Source organism: Thalia democratica, chromosome 3, assembly GCF_965202585.1.
Source record: "Thalia democratica chromosome 3, ktThaDemo2.hap1.1, whole genome shotgun sequence".
NCBI lineage: Eukaryota > Metazoa > Chordata > Thaliacea > Salpida > Salpidae > Thalia > Thalia democratica.
The window spans coordinates 40,692,440-40,717,082 of NC_139167.1; the positions used below are offsets into that span (position 1 = coordinate 40,692,440).

The window sequence follows — 24,643 nt, forward strand, 5'->3', positions numbered from 1 at the left end:
AGGTTAACAGTGATAGTAGAATTTATAGAAAGAAGTAAAATAATTGGTGGGATCGTGAACATATTTATTTATAGACTGCTTAAGCCATTTTTACTTCGCTACTCGGAATAAAGTAGTGTTTTTAACATTCACAACAGTTATAAACTACGATTGGTGTTTAGTTATGAAAATTAGTACTTTGCGTATTATTCAAGCTGTGTGCCAATTTTTTTTTTTAACAAATTACTACAACTAATAATTTATATTTAAAGTTCAAGATATAAATCAAACCGAATAATTAGAACTTTAGTAATATTAATTTCGATATTTTTCTTTATGATGGAATTAAAAAAAAAATAGTCAACTGTACTATTTCGAATACAAACTAGTAAAAACAGTTCTTAAACTAAAATTCGATGTTAAAATATATTTACAAAGTACTTTTTTTTTGGAACAAGTACTTTTTCCCATGCTTTAAACGTCCGAAAAGGAAAACAAATTTACTTACATAAAAAAAATATCCTAGTTTTAACTTCACACCTTCAGGGCTGCTACGGACAAATAACTTTAGTCATTCTGAATTGTCTTAAGTTTTTTGAAAACTCTTTAAAACGTGTTTTTAACATCTGGCGCCAATTACTTTTACCTTGGGCGTCTTTATCGTTGATATTCGTCTAAAAATAACCACAAGAGTATGACTGTAAATATATGTTTACAAAACAATATAAAACATATTTGCCTTAAAATTTAACAATAAATTGTATATGCAGATATGGTAGTAAGCATGTTTATTTATCTTTACTTAGTAATTTAAATTACGACAGAAAACTAATTAAATTATTTAATTTTTTTTGGAGTTTTTCGAATAACTCTTTAAATATTAAAACTAAATAGAGTTTTTTATATTTGAAATAGTCTGAATGAGCGGCAACCCTGAGTAACACACACTTTAGATTTTGTAGTGCATTATGAGTATGACAGTAAGTCTGGAACCTTTATTGCATTCTAACTCTTATGTTCTGTGAAAAATACTTGAAGTAGTTAGACTATCAATCTTAAAAGTTTTGTACTTAAAGTAAGTTTGTTAAACAATGTTCAACAAAAAAATTTAATGATTTTTTCAGTGAACTTTTTTAAAGAAAAGTTTAGTAAAGCCTTTAAAACCATAAAGGACTAAACTATGTAAAATAAACTGTGAAAAAAATTTACTTCTGTGTAATACTTGTGTATAAAGTATTATTAAGATTGAAATTTTAATTCAATTTGTACTATTCAGTAAAAAAAAGCGCATCCATTTAGAAAAAATCTATTATGACTGACTAACTTAATTTCTATTAAACTTTATTTATAGTTTTCTTATCTTATATCTTAACTTATATAAACTATGTTTAAAAATAATTAGAATTGTAGTATTTAATAACCTACAATTTGTAAAAAAACTATGTAATTTAACTTTCTTGAAAACTAAGTTTTTGCTGATGAGAAAAAAAAATCCATTAAGTATATTTATAAATAATGTCGAGATTGCTTGAATTTTGTTTATTTGAAAAACATAGCTGCAATTTTAAAAGAACATTGGTCTTTAATCGAAAAAAAATTACATACATGAAGTTGACCGTTATAACTTATAAATGCACTAAATTAAGATAAAGTATAATTATTAGACAGTCAAATGTAATTAGTTCCAATGTTTAAAAACACTTTGTAATATAAAAAAACCAAAACTGGTAACGGCTCTAATTTGTTACCTATGTCAGAATGTATAAACTTTATTTCTTTTTAAGCACAAAATACTAATAAGTAACGAGGTTCAAAATGTAGCTGAAACAGAATTTGCAGCTATGGGAAGCAAATGACGGGTTTTGAGTTTCCAGTTAGCAATGTCCTTGGAAAATTTCGTCCACACTTCCCCCTTGCTAGGTTCAGATTGAACACATCTCCTCATAACTAGTTGTTGTTGTTCCTGCGAAAATAAACAGTTACAATTTTCTAAACAAAGCTTTATTACTTTCATTTTATTAATATATATTTTTTGTGAGTATACAGTTCTACTAATGCCTAAATGATCTTAAAAAGTAAATAACTATAACTACATTAAAGTACCAGCAGTGGTTAGTTATAAGACTGCATCTGGAAAACAAAAAAATTTAATAATGTCTATCAGGTAGTGTTAGGGATAATACCTTATATTATAGACGTTGAATGACAATACTATATGAAAATTAAATTAAATTGGCTATTTATTATTACAGCGAAACTCTTTCTTTAACATGAATCGAAAGCATAATTTAAAACTTAAATAGATCAAAACTAGAGATCTACCTGGTTCAAGGATCTTAATTTAAAAAATAGATCCGAACCCAGTTAATTTAAAAAAGGAAGCGGTAGTTGTTTTCTTTAGAAACAAAACGCCAATGAAAAAAAAAAAACAAACTAAATTTATAAAACAGTACAGTAGTGCATATTGAATGATTATTTCAATATGATCCTGCTTTAAAAGCTTAAAACTTTTTTAGTATAGTTTTTGAAAACTACGTGGCCACACAAGTTTGATTTTTTGATATGTCCGGCTTGCAAAAGACAGGGTTGCAAAAATTTTTTGAGAAATTTCATCCAGGTTTTCATAAGTGAAATTTTTGGTCAATTGTTAATATAAAATTAAGTTTAAGGTAAAAACTGTCATAAATAGTATAACAACATTGAAAATACACTGTAAAGCTACTTAAAATATGTTTTTTATAAAAAAAAAATTATAGCAATATTTTTTGCAATCAATCTAAATTTCACTACTTTGAATGTGAAAATTGTTTAAAATTCAAGGTTTTTCCAGGTTTTTGTTCAAAATTTTAGGTTGTTTTCAAATTTTTACATTTTACAAGATTCCAGGTTTTTGGCAAATTTTCTCCAGGTTTCAAAATTTTCTCCAGGTTTTTAAAAGCACACATTTTGGAGTCTATTTTTAGTTTAAAATTAAGTTTAAGGTAAGAAATCGTTTTATAGTATAAAAACATTGAATAGATACTCTAAAGCTACTTTAAATATATTTTTTAATAAAAAAGTGATTGATAATGACAAAATATTTTTGCCTATATGATAGATTTTTTTAGTCAAATCCAAACTTTACTACTAAAATTGTCAAAAATTCCAGGTTTTTTGGCAACCCTGGAAAAGACTTTTCTGGTAAATCTAACCGATTGACAAAAAAAAGTTTTCAGCCTTATAGTAGGTAATAAACAACTAACAATTAGTATTCGAAGTGTGATTTAGCATTAATTTGAAAAAAATATATTGGTATCGATTTAAAAAACATCTGTATATGGTGGATCACTACTCAAAATAAACCTCATTGCCGTGCATAAGTTCAAACTTGTAGTAGTAAGCCCAGACATCTCCTATGGTGTGGTCAATTTTTTCAGTCTTCGAAAACCAGCTTCTTGCTTTTTCAACCTGACCAACACTCCAAAAGTACCTTTAAATTTTTCATTCGTTGTTTTAATAGCTTTTAATTTGAAAAAATAAAATTTTATCTCAAAATAATAACAATTATACATAAAACAATACTAAATTTTCAACAGCAACTATACAAAACAACAATAATTATACAAACCTTGCAACAGCCAGCAACACATAAGCGTCACCATGACACTTTTTCATGGCATCCATGCATTTCGTCTTCCTTCCCTGCCGGCTCTCCAGCTTTACTGCTTCCGCCCACAACAACCCGCTGTCACTGCACTCCTGCAGAGCCTGGGCCAACAGCGACTCATAGTGACTGTTACCTTCACGTTTTTCAAGACGAACCGAATACAGCCTGTAAAAAAAATCACATATAAATAGAAAGCACTAATTATATTTACTTAATAATAATTAGAAAAAATCTATACATAGTTATGAAAAATCTACAAATTAATTGCATATTACATAAGTTCAAAACGTTTTCAGATTTATAATCCGTCCTTATTGATTCAGAAAAATAATCAAAAATGAAAATTAACTGTGTCCTGGACTGATTTAAGCTTTTTTATATAAGTCTTGTCTTAGTAATAATTAAAAATACAAACTAATACTTCATATACTGCAAACAATAACAACTATTTTTAAACCTAAAACAGAAAGGTTTTAAACGATTAAAAATATAAAGTTTTTGAAATAAACAGCGTGAGAAAAAATTTTAACTATAAACTGCAACTGTTTCTAAACTTATTAAGGAAACAAAGTTGTAAACATCCTATTCTACTTAAAAGCCTCGCAAAAAATCCAACAATCTATTTTTAATATGCCCTTCTTCAGCAACAATTACTCGATTAAATCAACAATTTAAACTCTCATTTGCTGTTCTCAGCTTTTTCTGCGATATTTTGCCCAAAACTTTAATCAATGACCTTAAAAAGACTCGCAGTTGTGTGTCGTGACTTACAGGCTTTAATTTCTAACATGGACCAAACACTAAAATTCATTGGGATGAAATTCGGCGATGAAGGAGAGCACAATTCCTTGCTCCAAAACCTCACAGAATTGTCTCTGCACCAAACTTTGTTTTTTGTTGCCGTTGTATGGGAGCTCCATCCCGTTTGAAGGTGATATCTTATTTTTTTAAGTTCTCTTTAACATTACACAAGGGAGAGGCAAAAATAACATTGATTTGCACTTTTATGTTGACTTTGATACTCTAGAAAACTAGAGCTCACACAATACAGCTTCAAAAACACTATTATCTAACATGATCAAAATTCAAACACGCTTTAAAAGTCAAATTGTAGCAACTAAACCTCAAGCAAACAAACCTATTTTGTTTGATTCACATAATTTGATTTTAAACCTATAATTTTTACTCTGAATTCAAACTTATTGGAAAATCGACCATGGTACTTTTAACAACCACGAGTAACAGTTCTAGGAAAAATTAAAAAATGAAGACATTAGTTTACCCGACCAATATTGCTTATCCTGACCAATGTAAGCAGTTGTGTTTTAGATTTTATTTGTTTTAAACCCTGGGGTAAATTCAAAGGTTTTACTAGTCTAAACCAGGGGTCAACAAACTACGGTTCACGGACAAGTTTCGTCCGCAAAACAAAAATGTCCGACCTGAAACATACACAGGGTGGACAAAGGTTTTTAGGATTCTTCTTCCAGGTTTTCTGAATTTCTTCCAGGTTTTAGATACAAGTTTTCAGTTTACTTATGGTATAAAAACACATTTAAAGAAAAAAACTGTCTTAAATAATAAAAAAATAATGAAAAGATACTTTAAATATGGTTTATTATAAAAAATTATAAATAGTACAAAAAGAAAAATCATAGACTTTTTGTATCTAATCTAAATTTCATAAGTTTACAAGTCAAATTGTTTGAAATTCCAGAGTTTTTGGTGATTTTGTTTAAAACTCCAGGTATTTCCAGGTTTTTATCAAAATTTCTTAAGTTCTTTTTTTTTTGCCTAAATTTTCTAATTCCAGATTATTTGTAAACCCTGATACTTTTAGCTGAAATTAATTTGTGAAAAACTTCAAAAACTATGCTTTTTTTAGTACATATTTACAAATATGGTCTTAATTTGGATTATATTAAACAAACAGTAATGTTAGTTTAATTACAACTTTGATTTCAAAAAAAACTCTCGCATAATTTTTAAAATTATGTTGACCTGCGAAGATTACTTTTCTTAAAAATCCGACCCGCGAAAGACTTTTTTTTATAAATGAGGTTTGTTACTAATACAAAACTTCTGACCCTGATATAAATCACAGAAGAATAATTAGAATACTACCAGCTTTATATTTATAACTTTTAAATTTTCTTTCATTTGTACATTTGTAAGTTATTACAAAAACTAAAAATTATCTAGTAAAATAATAAATTAAGATCAGCAAAAAGTATGTATTTATTTTAAAATTCATAATGTTATTATGAGCCAATGAAAATAAGTATAATACACATGTATATACCATTAATAAAGTCCCGCTGCGAGGTAAAAAATTGTGGATTCTTTTCTTTATCATGACTATTTTTAATTTATACTTTTCCAAACTTTTATAATGGCCAGACTTTCTTAGGGTATCCTAAATGTTTATATGGTGGTAGGTGTCATGCATAAACTATACTAATAACAAAACAATGACTTAAAAAAAACATAACTAACTATTAACGAGTTCAAAAAATTTAATAATTTAACACCTATAAGATATATGATTTGCTATCACAATTGTTCATGTATGTTTTTTGTTTAGTCATTTATTTTAGTGCTTTACGAAAAAACTTAACTAAACTTGTGTCAACAACAAAACTTTTTGATTTAAAATAAATAATGCTATTAATAATTTCAATTATAAGCATAGTGTTATTTGCAATAATTAAGCAACCAAACTTTTTCTATAGAATGATTTTATAGAATCTTCTAATTTTTTTGAAACATTTAGACAATGCAGATTTTCAGTATACTCTAATTTTTTTTGTGGTGTACGCAGATTTAATAGAGGAATCAATTCAATTTAAAGATTCATATATTGAAAAACATTAGTTCATATGAGCAAAACGCAGTTTGATAACCCGTTCAACAATGACACTTAGTAACTTCCTGAATTTGTAATAAGTATTTTTAAGTATTCTAAAACTTTAATTAATACTAAATTATTAAATTACACACTTTTAAATGTCCACTTCAGTCTTCGCTTTTAATTGCTGTTTTAAATGAATAACAAAGCGGACAGGGTTGCCTTTCTTTGAGAGAAAAAAGCCAACTTTGATACCAAAAACCAGCTTGAGTCAGCTTAAGTTTATGAGTAAAATAGTGAGCAAAAAACTGAAAAATTTCTAAATTAATAACAAAAGGACTTAATATAAATAAAAATATGACTCAAAATTATAAAAAACTAGCCTAAGATTTAGAAAAAATATCCAAACCAGCATAAGTTTGCGAAAAAAAAAAACAAATATGCCAAAGTCAGCCTAAGTTTTACAAAAAAGTTTAAAATAGCTAGAATTAGTCTCAGTTAACCTCAGCTTTAATATTTTTAATAGCCTTAGTTACCTTAGTAGCTTGAGTAAGTGCCAACCCTCAACATAGTAAATATGAACTATCTTTTAATATTTCAATAAACGTAAGTATGCTAAACTAAAGTAAGGCAAATAGAACTGAATTAAAACATATTAAAACAGAAACTCACTAAATATCACGGTTTGCACAGCAATCATCCATACAGATCGATTTTCAACAAGGCCCTTAACCGAATATAATAGAACAATGAAACTTGTAACAAACAAATGAGTAAAGTTAAAGTTAATCGAAAGTGACTTACCACAAATCAGCGCTCCTCGGATTTTTCTTGCGAGCTTTTTCAATTTCAGCTCTTGCGCGCGTAATTCTCTTCTGGCTTTCTTCGAGTCTGCACAGCAGAATCCACATTGGAACAGAGTGAGGGCACCTTACAAGGCCCTGTAGTTTTAATTTAAGATTTATTGTGAATTGTTTACATAGAAAAAAGTCTTTAAGTATTATGTTCTCAATATATGTGGATTTTAAGAGTATAGAGTAGAGTATTTATATTGATGAAATTGAAAACAAAACTTGAAAGTAAAAAAATAAACAAAAACATACTTTGTTAAAAGCTTCTCTAGCTTCACTAATTTTTCTTTGCTGTATATAAATCTGACCTTTCATCATGTGTAGTTTGTCAAAAGTGGGATACTTGTCACAGGCTTCATCTAACAGCGACATTGCCTCTTTTATGTTACCTAGACACCATTCCAACTTTGCCGACTAAAAGTTTATGTTATGTTTGAATGAAAGTTAACATGTTTTAATATATGTTCATTTTATTTATATATATAAATAACTGTTCAAAATATAGTTTTATTAAGAGATCCTCCAGGTATATATAAATAGCTGCTTACTACTTAAAATCTGATCATGTCAAATGGTATAGTGAATCAATTATTTTAAATAACTGATATTAAAAAAAATATTCCAGTCTTTAATAAGGCCAAGGGGCTTTCAACATTTTTTAATTAACATTGGTTCTTATATAAAACCTCGAGTATAAAAGACAAGCCAGTTTTTAAATAGTTTGAAAATTTTATTTTTTTAAGACATTGAAATTTTTGTAAAAAGCTTCCGATACAAGCGTATTGAGGTGCAAACTTTTCATTTTCTATTTTTTTCAGAAATTATAACATTTATTTAAAATAATCTTTTTCAATTTTTGAGCTAGAGACATTTAGTTTTTAGGAAACATTCCTTATATAGTTTAAAAGACATTGAATGTTGGAACTCAAAAAACATTGAAAAAATATTAAAAACATTAAAATTTATCAAGAAAAACTAAATAAATTAAATGGGTCGCTTTTTCAAAACAAAATTTTTATTTCCAAAATATCAAAAAGTTTTGCATTGAAATTTAAAAAGATTATTCATGGACTTTTTCTAAAGTTTAAAGATGAATGGTTAATGATGAAAAGAGTCGGATGTATTTCAATTTCAAGTTATTTTTGATATATGGCTTCAATGAAAATGTAAGATTGTTAAACAAAAGAGTACCACAAGCAGTTGGTATAGTTTTTAACTCTCATAAATGACACAAATAAAAACTCTATTAAACACGTGGTACTTGCATCACACATTTAGTCTATGTTAAATCACTTTAAATATACATGCTGAACCTTAAAAATTAATTTTCCATGAATAACCGTGATATCTATATGTTGTATAGCATGTATAAATTAAGTATTCTTACGTAAGATTTTTTAAAACAGCAAAGTAGTTTAGCAGTGTTAGGTAGTTATAAAGAAGTTAATTCAATTAAATTTATTTCATATATTTCACAACTAACTTTCATCATCACTCGTGCCGTACAACTTTGCCTTCTTGCTTTTTCTAAAAGCAGTCTGGCGCGATTGTGCTCGTTATTTTCACTTTCTAGCTTGACTGCAGCCAGCCAAATTTCTTCACTGTCTGGATTTGCTTTGAATGCTGAAGCCAAGATAATTCTATAAAAATAAATTTAGTGTTAATATGGTGATTGTTTGAAATAAAAAAATCAAGCATTAAACTGCATCGCACAACCATCAACAAGAGATTCCAAAAGAAATTACGGCCGGTTTCGTCCTTACTACTATAAATTAATTAGACACTGAATTATAAACGATTTAGACGCATCAATTTTTTCTTGGCTATGCTCAAAAACGGATGATTCAATGCTAATACCTCTTTATTTTGATTTAAACATTTGTTTATTGACTCTTCGTAAGGACAAAATCGGCCGTTGATTGCCTCAGAAACTGTTAATAGCGATTTTTCAGTGCGATTTCAACACTTATTTATGATGGCGAAAACATTGTAGTTTTGCTAAATATAGCTAAAATATCGCTACTTATCAATTTAAACACCTGATTATTTTGGAGGTACACACTGCAAATCAATAACTAAAAGAATTCGAGCAAATAAACGATAACAATTTAACGTGTTTAAAAACAAAAACAATATTACTACCTGGCATCGTCAACTTTTCCTCCCATCCATTTACTTTTAGCCGCCATCAGCCACAGAACTTCTGCATCCGGACAACTTCTCACTCCCTGGTTCAATAACTCTTCGTAAGCTTCCGTGGTTCCGTGATTGCTTTCCAAAAATGCTGCTCTTCTCCATATTGACTTCTTACTGTATATATAAAAGAAAACTTCAAACCGTAAACTTACGAAAAATAATTTGCTTTGTACTTTGTTAAATGAATTTACTAGACGAAAACATACATTTTAAAATTAGTTGTATTGTTGTTAAAATTATATAAGTACACACATTAACAAGATAAGTATTTTTTAAATTACCAATCGAAGAAAACAATAAAATGAATCATCGTTAATTTTAAACAAAACTTATGTAAATGCACTTCATACTACTAGTATGGGTTTCAAGAAATCAAAAAACTTGCTGCACTTAATTTCAATGCATTTTTATTCGTAACACTATGTGTGAGTTAACCTTGGAAATACCGCAAGTGCGTGCGCGTAGATCGCCCTGGCGCACTCGAACCGCTTCCTCGTGATGAAGCTCTCGGCATCTTGCAACCAGGTGTGCTTTCTATCCTCCTCTTCGATGTTGATGCCTGGTTGAAGTTGTTTCGGTGTTACAGTCTTTAAGCGGTAAACAAAAAATAAGAGTTTTAATCAAGTAAATATAAAAGTATTTTATGAACTATAACTTCAGTACAAAAACAGCTATTTTAAATACATATGTGTTAGTTTAAATTTTTTACAAAAAAATAAGTTAAATAAAAACAGAATAATTGTTTTTTCCTAAGACCCACTGCTATTAAAAGTTGAAAACTAAAATACTCAAAGCATACAAAAAAAGTAGTAAACTAACCTAAAAACATTATGATGTACTTTTAAATTTTAAGCAAAAATTTTATTTTGCTTCGATCTAACATAAAAAATGTACAAAGTTTGAACAAGTGACTCTAAATTTATAAAAATTTGAAAGTTTTTTTTAAACTTAAAAAACTTGTTAAATTTTGAAAGTAATATTAAGTTTAATTTCGAAAGTTTATATTCACTTTTTAAAAATTAGTTGATTTTGTTTGTTAGTTCTAAGCAGAGTTTAATTTTTGCAAAAAAATTTTCGCACTATATATATGTAGATAAAAACTATTATTGATAAAAATATATACTGTTTTATTTTTATAAATCGATGTTTTTTAAAGTGTACAACATCTATCAAAAATAAAAAAAAGTCTTATTATAATTAGCAATAAATACCTATAACATTTGAGATAATTGCCTGACATGTTTTCACGGATCCTGAAGCTTCGCAACTTTCCGCATCTTCAAACCACTGTTCTCTGTTAATAAAAAAAAGTGGTTTAAAATAAGTATATAAAATAGTTATAGAGCAAATTAAATTACATTAAAATAATAAATCTAACTATACCGTAAACTTTCATTAGACTTGTTGTAAAACTGACTCAAATAAAAAAAAGAACTTGTATTTTACAGGGTTCCCACTAAATTTATAGAGAAATCCATAAAATATAGCAAATTTTTAGGGAAATTATCAAAAAAAAAACGTATTTTTAAACGTTACAAACTAATTTCAAGGTACATAAAGTACAATATGTCATTAACCGTTTAAAAGCACAGTCTTAAAGCTTTTATCCGCTAGGTGGCACCATGGTGTCACAGTTTTGTACTGGAATTGCAAAGATTTAGTTAAAAAACATTAAAAAAAAATTTTTTGTGTTTTTCACCACGCAGTATCACTGTTTTGGCTTTCAAATTTCAATCACCAACCAAAAAGACGTAATTTATTTTACAGAATATTTCAAATTTGAAAGTGTTTATAGGGAAGTGGGAACCCTGATTTTATAATTCAAAAATTAACAAAAAATAGTAAACTTTTTTTGTGACTAGAAAAATGTAAGTTTAATACTAATAATAGTTTGATGCAGGGGCCTGAATAAGGGAAACAGTTTTTAAATTTAATTTAAAGGAGAAAGAAAAAAAAAGTGAATGAATAAAAATATGATTCTAAATAATATTAACCTCAGAATTGCTAGTAAAAATAAAATTAGTTAGCTAGTTGTTATTTGTTTCTGGTGTTGTTGCGAAACCTAGGGATTATATAAAGATGAGTTGATTTTTTTTGCAGAAACTTAATTCAAACAATTTATTATACAAATACGACTAAACATAAAGGCCAGCATTATAATAACCCGCGTAAGGTTTTTAATAGTAAATATGGCCCAACAGAAGTAGTAGAATACCGAGAAAATAAGGCTTAAACTGATATTTCATCAAAAGAGATACATGTTTGTTGGTTTTCTAAAACTTAAGACAACAACAGAACTTATAAAAATCAGAGACTTAAGGAATGCTTGCCACTAGAATTATTAAAAGGCTTATGAGAAATAAAACATGGTTACTTCCTTAACTACTGAGAACATTATACTTAACATTAATTAATCAATAAAATTGCAATCGGATCTGAAAGATTAAGAACGGGGAAACCTTATAGCCGCATTACTTTTCAAGTCTCTCCTGTCTTTAAAAAAACATTTAATTTAATTAAGAGAAATGATTAAAATGCTTTGACCTGACTTTTCTTAGCAATAAACACTAAAGGTGTACATCAAGGTCAACCTTTGAATAACTATATTTTGAACATTAATTGTAAGAGAAGTAATGAGAATGTATAGAAAAAAATTTAATGAAAACAATAACAAAAGTAACCTGTTTATATCAATTTTTTCCTGTCGGAGGGCTTCAATAGCCTTCTTAATAATTTTTGGCACGGTATCAACGTTTCCATGAGCTTCTTCAAGCTTGGCAGCAGTGCACCAAATATGACGATCTGATGGATTCTTTTTTCTCGCAGAATTAAGTACCTACATATAGTTTAAAAAAATTAAGGCAATTTTCGGTAGTTTATAAATGTATATACAATAAAAATAAGTACTTTTAAAATTTTAGGATTTCTACAGTAAAATGCATAAAGAATCAAATTTTTTTTATAATTTAGGCAAAGTTAAGTACAAAGTGAAAGTAAAAAAATCTATTTTTTCTAGTTTTTATTATATAATCAACTAAACTACTATTCAAAACTTACTAATTGTTTAAATTTTATATAACTTTTAATTGATTAGAGATCAAAGTTACAGAGTTCAATGGGATTTTAAGAAAGGCGCAAACTAAAAAGGCAAAAATAGAATATTCAATTAAAATTATGTCTCTTCTAACAGTATTTAAGCAGTTTTTGTTAAACTTTATTTATAATATTTAATAAATTACGAAAAACTTGTAAGATACGGAATATTTTATTTTGTTAAAAAAAACGCTACTTTATTTTAGTAACATTTGTTTTTTAACTATAATAAAAAATTAGCTCCCTAAAATTTGGTCCTAATATTAAAAAAACTTTTGAAAATTTGAAGTAAGTGCTTCAAAAACGTAGGATGGCATTTTTGGTAATTTTTATTTATTCACCGTTTTAGTTTTCTAACTCCTATAAAAAACCTACTGCACTCTCTGACTTTAAGTGGCTATATCTCAAAATTTGGTTAGAATATTAAAAAGCTGCAAAAAGTAATTTATAGCATAGCTAAAACTCTACCAACTAAAACAAAATTCTAAAGTAGAGATTAACCCCTCTATGCCTTTATTGTGTTAATCTGATTTTTTAACTGAAAACACAAACCTTCTTAGCTTTCTTGTATTCTTCCAGCTTAGCAAGAGCAAGCCACAGTTCAGTGGAGTGCGGGCAGCATTCGGTGGCGCGACCGAGCATGATGCGAGCATCGTCGGCTTCTTCCATCTCCACTGCCAGCTTCCACAACTTCACAGAGTTCGGTACATTTTCCAGTGCTGTTTGAAAACAAACGGATGAAAAATTGGATCAACGTGTGGATTAGTGTAGAAAAATTTAAATAACTATTAATAAACACAAGTACATTTAAACGCATGCTCCTGTAAAACTTTTAGCAGTTTGTAAAGTTCAGTAGCCTGCCAACAAAGTACGCTTTTCCTAGGTACGAACTGCCAGTATTGTACACACTTTTTAGCCGAAAAACGCTGTGTTCAAAATTGAATTAATACTTTTTTCATTGAACATTAGATTTTTATACTATATAGATTATTTATTTATGTTATACTATATTAGTGCAACTTTATCAGGTTATTTATCCGACCAAATAACAAAATAATTGTATAATAGTTGATAGTTTTAGGGAAAAATAAATAATTAATTATAAGTAAATTTTAAACTATTTATATTTTTTATAATACGGTCGAAATTTTATAGGTAGAAATTTGTATAGATAAAATGTATTCAAAAATAAGTTTTTTAAGCAAACTATATAAGTTAAGAATACAGTCATATCAGAACTATTTCCTTAAGTAAAATAACTTTGTAGGTGGAATATAAACCAAAATATAAATACATATTTCTAAATATACTCAAGAATATAATTTTTTGTATGTCTTTTCTACAACTATGTTTTATTTATATGATAAAAGTTTTTGTTTCGAGAAATTTTGTTTTAATAGTCAGTTGTAAGCTTAGAAAATATTCGTATTCAGCTAAATGTAGGTAATTTAAGATTGAAATTTCCTAGGAACGCACTGCCGGTTGGGTACGAACTTTTACGCTGTGTTCAAAGTGCGTACCTTATTGATAGGTTACTGTAATTAGTACACGAACATAAAAAAAATTAACATTACGAAAAAAAAAGCCTAGAAAATGTAAGCACTAAACAAAAATTTTAAACAAACCTTTTCTATATACTCGTTTTTTGGAAGTATTATCTTGTTCTAAATCTGCAGCTTTGCACCAAAGTTCAACACTCGTCGGAATTTCACTGATTGCGGCAGCGCAAACACTTTTGGCGATTTCTGGCGGTTGCAGACGTGCTGCTTCGAGCCAAACTTGTTCCGACTGTTAAAATTTACTTATGAGACCAAGAAACTTTTATTTAGTTGAATTAAGGTTACATGGAGAACAGATTCAACTTATTATTACAAGTTGAATTTTTTTTGTAGAGTTATATCACATCTACCAGACACTTTTTATTGCTTTTCGAAATTCAAAGTGACTTTTAAGATAGAAAGGATAATTCATTAAGTAAATTATAGAAGGAGAAATGTTAAATTTCAAAATCAGGTTATTATTATTGAAAACTCCTTCAATTTAAAATCAATCTTCATCAAACTTTAAATTATGTGCAGAAATTTATATAATTTTGACTATAAGTTCCTTAAAAAAAAAAAGTATTTTTGTGGTTTGTTTAAACTATTGTTTTCTTTAATTAAAAACAATCAACATGTCATAACAATGCTATACAATTCTAACAATAATAAACAATTTAAGATTAGTAACCTTTGAAATTTTAGTCTTTAAGTCTAGAAAATAAATTAAAATAAAAAACATTTTAAGTAAAATTTAAAATTTCTAGTAAATTGACGATAAACAAATTGTGGTCCATTGTTTGTATTTGAATGCTTTTACAAAAGGTCATGTTTAAGTTATAGTAATATTATAAAATAACAAGTTTTAAACTCTTATTTTCTTATACAATAAGACAAATAGCATTTGATTGCTTAGAAGTAAGTTAAGTAAATAGATATGTTTTAGAAAACAAAGTTGGAAAACAACAGAAAATTACAGTTTTGAAGACAATTACAGCATAAATGGTAAGCATTTAAATCAGGCTTTCCCAAAGTGGGCCATGACAGATGTTCAGGGGGCCATGAGCAGTAAAGAAGCCATAAGGTCATAATTTGAAACTTACACTAGATATTCTTGAGTTAATGATAAAGAGAAAAAAAAAGTCTTAGGTGTTTTTAATGGTAGCTTGAGTAATATTGATTAAGGGGGCCATAGCTTTTTTATTTCTTTAAAGGGGGCCATTTGAAAAAAAAAGTTTGGAATATCTGATTTAAATAAATACACAACAATGATTAAAAAAATTAAGTCTTTTATTCATTGTTATCTGTTTAAACTTAAACAAAACCCGTATTTACAATAGTTTATATACAACTTTTACCTTAGGACACATTTCCGTAGCTTTCATAATGATGTTTCTGGCAGCTTGCAACTTGCCGGTAGCTTCTTCCAGTCTTGCTGAGGCAACCCAACCAGGCGCGTGTTTAGGATTTGTTTCACGAATTGACTTCATCAAAGTTCGCGCTCTGTTTGCATTTTTTCACGTTTGATTCAGCTTTTAGTTTTAACTTTAAGTAACTTTAATTAAAAAATATTTACTAAAGCTCGTTTTATTTTTACATTGACAGCTACACTAACAGTTGCATTTTATCGTATTAAAAATCCAAATCTAATTTCGAGAAATTAGCATCAAAATTAGAGTTCAATAGGATTCACATACAAGGTAAAAACTACAACTAGTTTTGGCCTTTTTTAATCCTATTTCTATGAGATGTTTGTAACATTGCAAGGAATGTTTCCTGAAAATCTGAAGTAAATTGCTTTAAAAACGAAGGAGGAGATAGATTTTTACTTAAAAAAATATTTTTTTAGAAAATAAGCCATCTAAAGTATTTCTTTCCTATGATTTTATTGGACCGGAGCTAGTTTTTGTAAAAAAGGCCTTAAACTAAGTTTGGGAAACGTATGGCACACAATAGATATCTATAGTCTGCGACGTACTTTTCCGGTGAAAACAATTTAAAGTGAGCTCTTAGTTGAAATTTAAGCCAATATTAGTTTTTTTTTACAAGATTATTTCATTGACTATGGTTTTTGTTTTATATTTAAAGCCTTTCGAATCCAACTCATTTTTTTGTCAAAAATTATATTGATTATGGCATAAGTATAAGAGGTAATAAAAAAGTACGCTGAAAGATTATTTAACTTTGAACAATGAGTTGAGAACAATTTAAAAAACTTTAAGTTTTAATCAAATCTATTAAAACGAAATATAATGATTTTAAGTTGCAAATGGTTTATGAATACAACAAAATTCATTCATAAAATGTTTCATTCCAATCTTGGCTTTATGAATTTTAATTTAAAGTATAACTTAGTTACGTGCTATGAATATTTTAAAACAAGTCTGTCCCGCAAATAAGTTTTTTTTTACTAAATTTAGCTCGCCGACATGAAAAGTTGCCCACCCTTACATTAAACTGTATCATTATTGTCTAAACTTTAGAGGAGTCAAGCACAACAATAATCTTTCAATATTACGTAGGTAAAATGTTCTCAAAAAAACTAGTAAAACTATACATTTTATTTTTCTCAAATTAAGATATATTTAATGAACTACTAGTTATTTTTAGATACTACACACAAACCTTTTAACATCATCAACGCTACCACCATACTTTGGTAACATGGACTGCAAATCTGTCAAGTAACCTTTTGGATCGATAACAGTTTGTCCGCTTACAGAATCAGAAACCTGCAAATTGTTGTAGTATATAGCTCATTGAAAAAATACCAAAAAAAAACAAAACAGAATAATCGACTAATCTTAGTTTTTTGTACTTCTAATACTTTAAATCTTATAACATACGAAAATTTTTTTAAATTTATATTGACCATAACAACTAAATTATATTTAAACCAAATGTTAACAAATGAAAAATTATTAAGGAATCATCTAACAAGCATTTTCTAAAAATTTTAGCCCTCTGCTTGAAAAAACTATGTTGAAATAAAATTTTGATGTTAAAAACTAATAAAAAAACTAACTATTTATCAAAAATTAGAAAGAGTTTTACAATGAGAAAAAGTAGCTAAATCGTCATACATTAAGCGTAAAGTAAAAATCAATGTTAGTTTATGCACATTCCTAGGAGTTCGCTCTAATTTTGGTAAAACAAAAACAATTATTTTTTTTACTAATGATAAACAGCAAAAAAAAAATTAAATATACAATTAAATAAGCTAAATTTTGTTTATTATATATTTGAAATTCAAATCAGTTATAAAAAATAAAGTAAGCTATAACAGTAAGACAGTGTATATTTTATTAAATTATCAAACCTGACTAAGTCTCATGTCCATCAAAGTATTTCTAGCTTGTCCAATTTTTTTCATATCTAATTCTCCTGCAGGAGCAGACCAAGAGGGTGTTTCTGTGCCAGATTGGGGGAAAGGCGTTTTGAAACCTGACATTGTTCTGAAAGATTAAAACTTAGTTTTACTTTCATTAACTTAGTTAGGTTTCTGTTTAAAACCTAACTTACAATTTAATATGATAGTAAAACTCTAACATATTGAAATGGTATAAATTAACTTTTAAAAAAATCTACATAATTTTTTTTTAAACTAAGTTAAGGGCATAGAGTGGGTAAAACACTTTCTTTTTAATTTAGTCTCATTTTCTACATACTTAAATAAGCTACTAGTTACTTTTTACCACTTGTTAAAAATCGAAGTAACTTGTGAGATATAAGTGTTTAAAGTTAGATATTAAACTATTTCATTAAAAATCTATCTCCTACTTCAGTTTTTTAGCAATTACTTTAAAACTTTCTCAGAGTAATCTTTAATAAATTTTAAACAACTCTTAGAAAACATATATTCTATTTCTATGTTAATGTTTTTTTATATTTTGGTCATAAAGTTTTTTTCAATTATTTTTTAAATGCACTTCCTAAAGTTTCTTGTAATATTAAGAAAACCATCTCCTGAATATTTGAAATAAACCGCTTTAAAAATGAAGAAGGAGATAGACTCATTACAAGATTGGTGCGCGATTTTTTTTTTCTTTTAGCCTGACTGAGACCAATTTAGCTTGACATTTTTTCAAAGTAAAGAAAATCCCCTTTAGAAGTCATTTTAGGTATTGGGGGGTCTTGATTAGTACTAATGTAGTCTCCGACTTCAACCAGCTTTATCTCAAAAATATTTTGAGATTTAAAAATATGCAAAAAGCAACTCATAGCTTAGAGTTTAAACTAGATAAAATAAGATTAAATTGTTAAAAAGTGATTAACCCCCCTATGCCCTCAACATAACAAATTCAGTGATAAGTTTTAAAATAAATGTTATATCTAATCTATTACTAGTGTAAAAATTTAATTTATATTAATAAACACATCTGTTCAATTTAATTAAGCACTAAGTAAAAACATTAAAGCCGTAAGATTTATAATAAAACGACGTGCATTGTCGAGTTTTATTTGAAATTTAAAATGAAACGCCTACACGAGTATTAAAATAAGTAAAAAATGTTTATTATAGTATTTTGAATAATACTTAAAATTGATGCATAAAAATAAATCCTAAACTCTAAATATATACAGTGATTGTTGATGTCATATCAGATTTAAAAAGCTTACACTTAAATAAATAAAAAAAACCTTTAATACTTTGATCTTGTAAAGAAAAATAAATTGTACCTAAAACTTGTACTTCCACAAAACTTAGTACTTATATCTTAAAGCTAAGTTTTAGTGTTGTTAATATCTCTAATAAATTTAAACAAACAGTAAAACATATGAATAAACTGCCAAGAGTTTTAATCTAAACAGTATTTGGTGTTAAGCCTTTAAATTACAAACTAACCCAGTTCAACTCACTAAGCTCTGAAAACAAATTCAAAGAAACAGGTAAGTTTTTGAACTTAACTGTAATGTTTAAACTGTATTTTTTTTTATGAATTTTCATAATTATGACGAGTATAATCTACTCAAAACAAAATAATAAAGATTCTTAAAAATTTTCAGAGATTCAACAAAAGGTTTTAAGCATTTATTTTTACAAATACTGACTGATTTTGTGTTTAATCATTAAATCTTTATTTAGAAATAAATTCAGATCTCAATTTGTTCTTAAAATGATTTATCAATTTTTTTTCATCAACAACTTTCAAGCATTTTAACTGAGAAAAACTGAGATTCTCAAATTAAAAAAAAAAAATTGATTTAGCATGATGTTTTTCAACTTTTTTCAAAAAATCTGATTTAGCCTGACTTAGCCTGATTTAGCCTGACGCGCACGAACCCTGTCATTAGACATTTCAAAATTTAGAGAAAATTGGCTTCGGAAATTTTTGATTCTGTAAGGATGTATCAGATTTATTTTTCTAATGTTAATGTTAATTCAATATTAATTAAATGTCAAAAGTTAATTGATTTTAGAAGTTCTATAAAAAGTATCTTTTAGTATACACTCTAAGCTTTCAAATAAGAGCCAATGTTAATTTTGGTAAAAAAAAATGTTGAACAATATTAATGCAATTAAAAATTACTACAGAAAAAAACCAGAACTAACCTAGAATCAAGTTTATTTACTGTTTGATTTTGCTCCATTCCTCTTTTAAGCAAAGAGTCGGGAACTGGAGTAATTTTTTCCAATCTCGGATTTCTTTGGCGTTTGTTTCGAGCATCACCTACTTCTGGAATATCGTTCCACTCGTCTGGAGTGACCTAATGAAAAAAAAATATAATAAAATTTTGACTTGTTTTTAATGACACTAATATAAACTATTGGACTCAAAAAATAAAAAGCTCTAAAACGTCTATTTAATCAGCACTATACTACACTACACAATAATTAACAAGTTTATTGAAATAACCTACGACCAGTTTAGTTTTTATTACAACTCGTCAGGCAGACAATCAAAGAATCTGCTATTTCGGTCTAACCCAGAGATAAGAAAAATTCTAAAAATGGCGGGCGATTTTTCCTTGAAAAACATAATCCGTAGGTCGGCCTTATTTTAATAATTTACAGTAAATTTTTTTTTTTCAATCAAAAAATTTATAAAATAATTTAATAAATCACTAATACAGGGTTTCCACTAAAATTTATTCAAAAAACTTAGCTAGAAATCCATAAAATCTAGAAAATTTATAGAAAAATTATCAAAAAAACAATGAACTTTAAACGTTACTAACATATTTTTAAGGCACATAAAGTAATATATGTCATTAACCGTTTATAAGCACAGTCTTACTCAGGGTTGCCTCTCGTTTTTTCAAAAAATTTTCAATGTTTTTCAAATTTCTTCCAGGTTTTTTAAAATACACATTTTTGGGTCTATTTTTAGTTTTTAGTTAAGTTTAAGGTAAAAAACTGTTTTAAATGGCATAAAAACATTGAAAAGATATTTTAAAGCTACTTTAAAGATGTTTTTTAATAAAAAAAGATTCTATGATGACAATTTTTTTAATTTATATGATAAATTTTTTGAGTCAAACTGAAATTTCACTACTGAAAATGTGAAAATTGTTAAAGTTCCAGTTTTTTTTAGTGATATTGTTCAAAATTCCAGGTTTTTCCAGGTTTTTTTTGCCTAGACTGTCAAATTCCAGGTTTTTCCAGGATTCCAAGTGGCAACCCTGCTTACTAATAAATAGACGAAAGTTAGAGGGTTTCTGAGCTCTAATTTTAGTTAAATTAGTTATCTTCGGATAAATTGTATTCATCATAAAAAAATATCTGCTAGGTGGCGCCATATAGTCACAATTTTGTACTGGAATTGCAAAGATTTAGATTTAAAAGAATATTTATGACCTTCTTTGTGTGTTTTCCACCAAGCGGTGTCACTGTTTTAGCTTTGTTACAAAAAAAAACGTATTTTATAGGGATATCTAGCAATTTTCACATATTTTTTAAATTTTTTTCTAGGGAGTTATAGGGTAGTGGGAACTCTGCTAATAATTACTCACTGTTAAATTAAGATCATATTTACAAGCATATTTTACCATAAAACCATCTATTTTCACTAATCTGTAAAAAGACAGATTTTGGCTTTAAAATACTTTTTAGGCAACATACTTATTTGGTCTGCAAACCCAAGTTTTTCGACCCCAGATCAAACCAAACGGAATTCAGTATAATATTACTATTTTTTGTATGATGGCAAAAAAAAAGTTTTGCTGAATATAGCCAACATTTTGCTACTGGCTAACAAAACTTATTTTAAGCAATGCTTTTCTACTAAATTTAAATGTATCAAAAACAACTACACTTCAATTATAAAAGCCAATATCAAGTGTAAACTAACTTCAGAAAGACCTCTTTTTAAGTCACTGAACATCTGCTGAATTTTAGGTCTTTCTTCACGAAATTTTTCCAGTTCCTGTCGCTCCCTTCTTTCTCTGTGCTCCTTTCTCCTGCCATCCATTCTTTTGTCGATAGATTCATAAATTGCATCAGCTTCCTTGTCATCTTCTTCATATGGTGCTGATGTGAACAAGTTTCCACCGTAACCAGAAAACTGTAGGTGTGAAAATACAATAGACATGATTTTTTTTTTTAAACTTTATATCAATAAAATACTTTGGTTTTTATTTAAAATTTTCTTTTTTTTGTTAAACACAATTAAAAAAAACTTACTATAAAAATTATAACTATTAAGGACATAGTGCAGTACATCTTATTATTTATATATAAATTTAATTTTACAGTATTATCTTAGTTAATAGATACTTTTAACCTTTTAATAAAATCCTAAGTAAATTTTAGTATTAAAGCAATTGAAATTGAAAAATTTTCAAATGGAAGGCATAAACTAAAAAACAATAAAAACACGGTAGGCACTGGTTTTTAAGAAATTTTTTCCAGGTTTCTGAAAGTACACGTTTTTAGTTTAAAGTAAAGTTTAAGGTTAAAAATTGTGTCAAGTTGTATAACAACATTGAAAATATACTGTAATACTATTTTAAATAAGATTTTTTATAAAACAAAAAATTTGAGAATGAGAAAACATTTTTATCTATATGATGTATTTTTCGCGTCAAATCAAAATTTTACTGCTTAACATGCAAAAATTGTTTAAAATTTCAGGTTTTTCCAGTTTTTATTCTCAAATTCCAATTTTTTTTATTTTTTTTTAGCCTAAATTGTCAAATTTCAGGTTTTTGCAGGATTCCAGGTTTAATGGCCACACTGTAAAAAAGACTATATAGAATAACTTAGCTCATAAATGTGTTGCCAACCTCTTCAATAATTGATTTATAGAACTAACTGTAACTTAATTAATAAAACTTTTATTAAACAAAAAAATAAATTATAGCAACAACTAACTGTTTTTATTAAACAAAAATATTAAACATTTATACTAGTAATAGCCCGTTGGAGAAAAAAAAAAGATTTAACCCACCCCCCATGCCCTTTTAAGTACTATAAATATTATGGATTAAATAGAAATAACACAACATACCTCATCATAATTAGCATCGTTCAAATCTTCTTCTTCCTCCTTTTCTTTTTTAGCCTTCAATTGATCACCAACTGTCCTCATTCCAGGGGCTGCATGTCTGTCGTCAGTTGGATCAGAGACATCCCTTGCTGGACCAATATCAGATCTTGTTGTGAAACCTGTGGCTCTAAAAAATACAACAAAAATTAAAGTAATTTATTTTTATTTAGTTTTTAAGCTTGTAAATATTAACTTATAACTTGTATACTATTTTTAAACTTGAAAATGTTAAAGACCATTAAAAATCTGTTTAAAAACTAAAAATTTTTGTTCTTAAAAATTATGTTTTTCATTAGAAACAACACCTAAATAAAAAAGGAATCATTTGAACTTTATTTTTCATTACTGAGATCAAAAATCATTTAATGTAAAGCTGAATGCATTTTGATTTAATTTGATCAAAATATTATTAGTACAGGGTTGCCACTCGTTATTTCAAAAACTTTTCGAGGTTTTCCAAGTTTTTAAAAGTACTGATATATGAGTATATTTATAGTTTAAAGTTAAGTTAAAGGTAAGAAACTGTTAATAGGATAAAAACATTGAAAAGATAAAATTGATGATTACAAAATTTTTTTTTATATGATAGATTTGAGTCAAATCAAAATTTTGCAACTCAACAAGTGAAAATTGTTACAATTCCAGGTTTTTCTTTAAATTTCTCAAATTCCAGGTTTTTCCAGTTTTTTTTTTGACTAAATTGTCAAATTCCAGGTTTTCAAGCTTTCCAGGTAAAGTGGCAACCCTGTGTAAATTTTCAAGTCTTACAGTTCTATAAGGCAATTAAATGTAGTCTTTTAAGATTGGTTTTAAAGTATTTGCAAAGTAGTACACAATTTAGAGGGGTTATTAGGGGCTATATCCCCCTTTAGGAAACCCAACATTTAACACTAATTTAGATTTAAAAACTTACTATAACCAGCTTTCTAGGCATTTAAGTTTTATGATGTAACTAAATATCATGTTATTACTGGTAAAATTAAATAATAGTTTTTAACAGTTTTAAAACAATTACAAGTGATAAAACAATCTGAAAATTAAATGCCACATAATATAAATTTAAACAAACCCTCTTCCCAATCCAGGCACGTAACCAGGTGGTGCAGCTTGACCAAGCCAAGGTTTTCTTTTCTTTTGTGTTGGAGCTTCCCCACTGAAGTTCATAACTATCAATTTTTGTAAATATCTTGCTGAAATGTGATGATTGCAATAAATAGTTATTTTTATTAGTAGATATAGAACTTTTTAACTAAGGGTAAAAACTATCAATTAGTCAAAAATATCTTTCCTCTAAAATTTCAAAAAAAAACTTGTGTTAAATAAGTTTTTGTGAAATTTTTAGTAATAAATTGTATCTGCTAGAAAACCATAAATCATAATTATTTTTTATCCAAACTTATAATAAATTTCTTAATAGTTGCCTATTGTTTACTAAAATCTATTTAGTAAAAATACATATAAAAAAAAATTAATATCTAAAGTGTAGCTTTTTAAGAAATGTATTAACTTGACAATCTAGTGTGCACAGAAATTTTCTTTTAGCTAACTACTGTGCAAATATTTTCATGAGTTAGTGAAACACTGACAGTATTTACAATATTTTATTGAAAAAGTATAAATATAATATATAAATATAAAAAATAACTGAGTTTAAAAAGATGGCTTGTTCAAACATAATACTATCGTGAATTTTTTATATAAAAACATAATTGCCTAAGTCATACAAGTTGAAAAAACTTTAAGTTAGTCTGAGTTATCCTGAGACTTTCAAATATTTCAAGCTCTACTGAGTTATACTTAGTGTGTGGCATTTTTATTTTATTAAAAAAAAAAACTATATTGTAAATAATCTCAAGTTTTACCATGTCAAAAAAACTGACATGAGTCATCCGGAGTTTTTTCAAATCTTCTAAGTTTTTTCAAATTTAATAAAAATCAAGTTCTTCAACAAAACTTGTTTTAAATTATCAAAGTACTGAAACTAAGTCAACTAAAACTCATTC

General features: G+C 27.3%; 1 protein-coding gene across 1 annotated transcript; it reads right to left on the reverse strand.

Annotated features, from left to right (window-relative positions):
- Positions 1 to 1,509: 1,509 nt before the first annotated feature.
- On the reverse strand, positions 1,510 to 23,826 carry LOC145831931 (pre-mRNA-processing factor 6-like). Its single transcript, XM_082939285.1, has 19 exons — positions 23,710 to 23,826; positions 22,602 to 22,767; positions 21,444 to 21,656; positions 19,706 to 19,860; positions 17,471 to 17,606; positions 16,777 to 16,883; positions 15,510 to 15,654; positions 14,239 to 14,401; positions 13,166 to 13,332; positions 12,202 to 12,356; positions 10,732 to 10,814; positions 9,956 to 10,079; positions 9,467 to 9,634; positions 8,808 to 8,964; positions 7,577 to 7,738; positions 7,278 to 7,414; positions 3,587 to 3,790; positions 3,322 to 3,448; positions 1,510 to 1,942 (listed from the first exon to the last, which is right to left on the reverse strand). Exons 1-19 carry the CDS (start codon positions 23,802 to 23,804, stop codon positions 1,790 to 1,792), a joined length of 2,817 nt encoding a protein of 938 aa, XP_082795411.1. The 5' UTR covers positions 23,805 to 23,826; the 3' UTR covers positions 1,510 to 1,789.
- Positions 23,827 to 24,643: the final 817 nt, after the last annotated feature.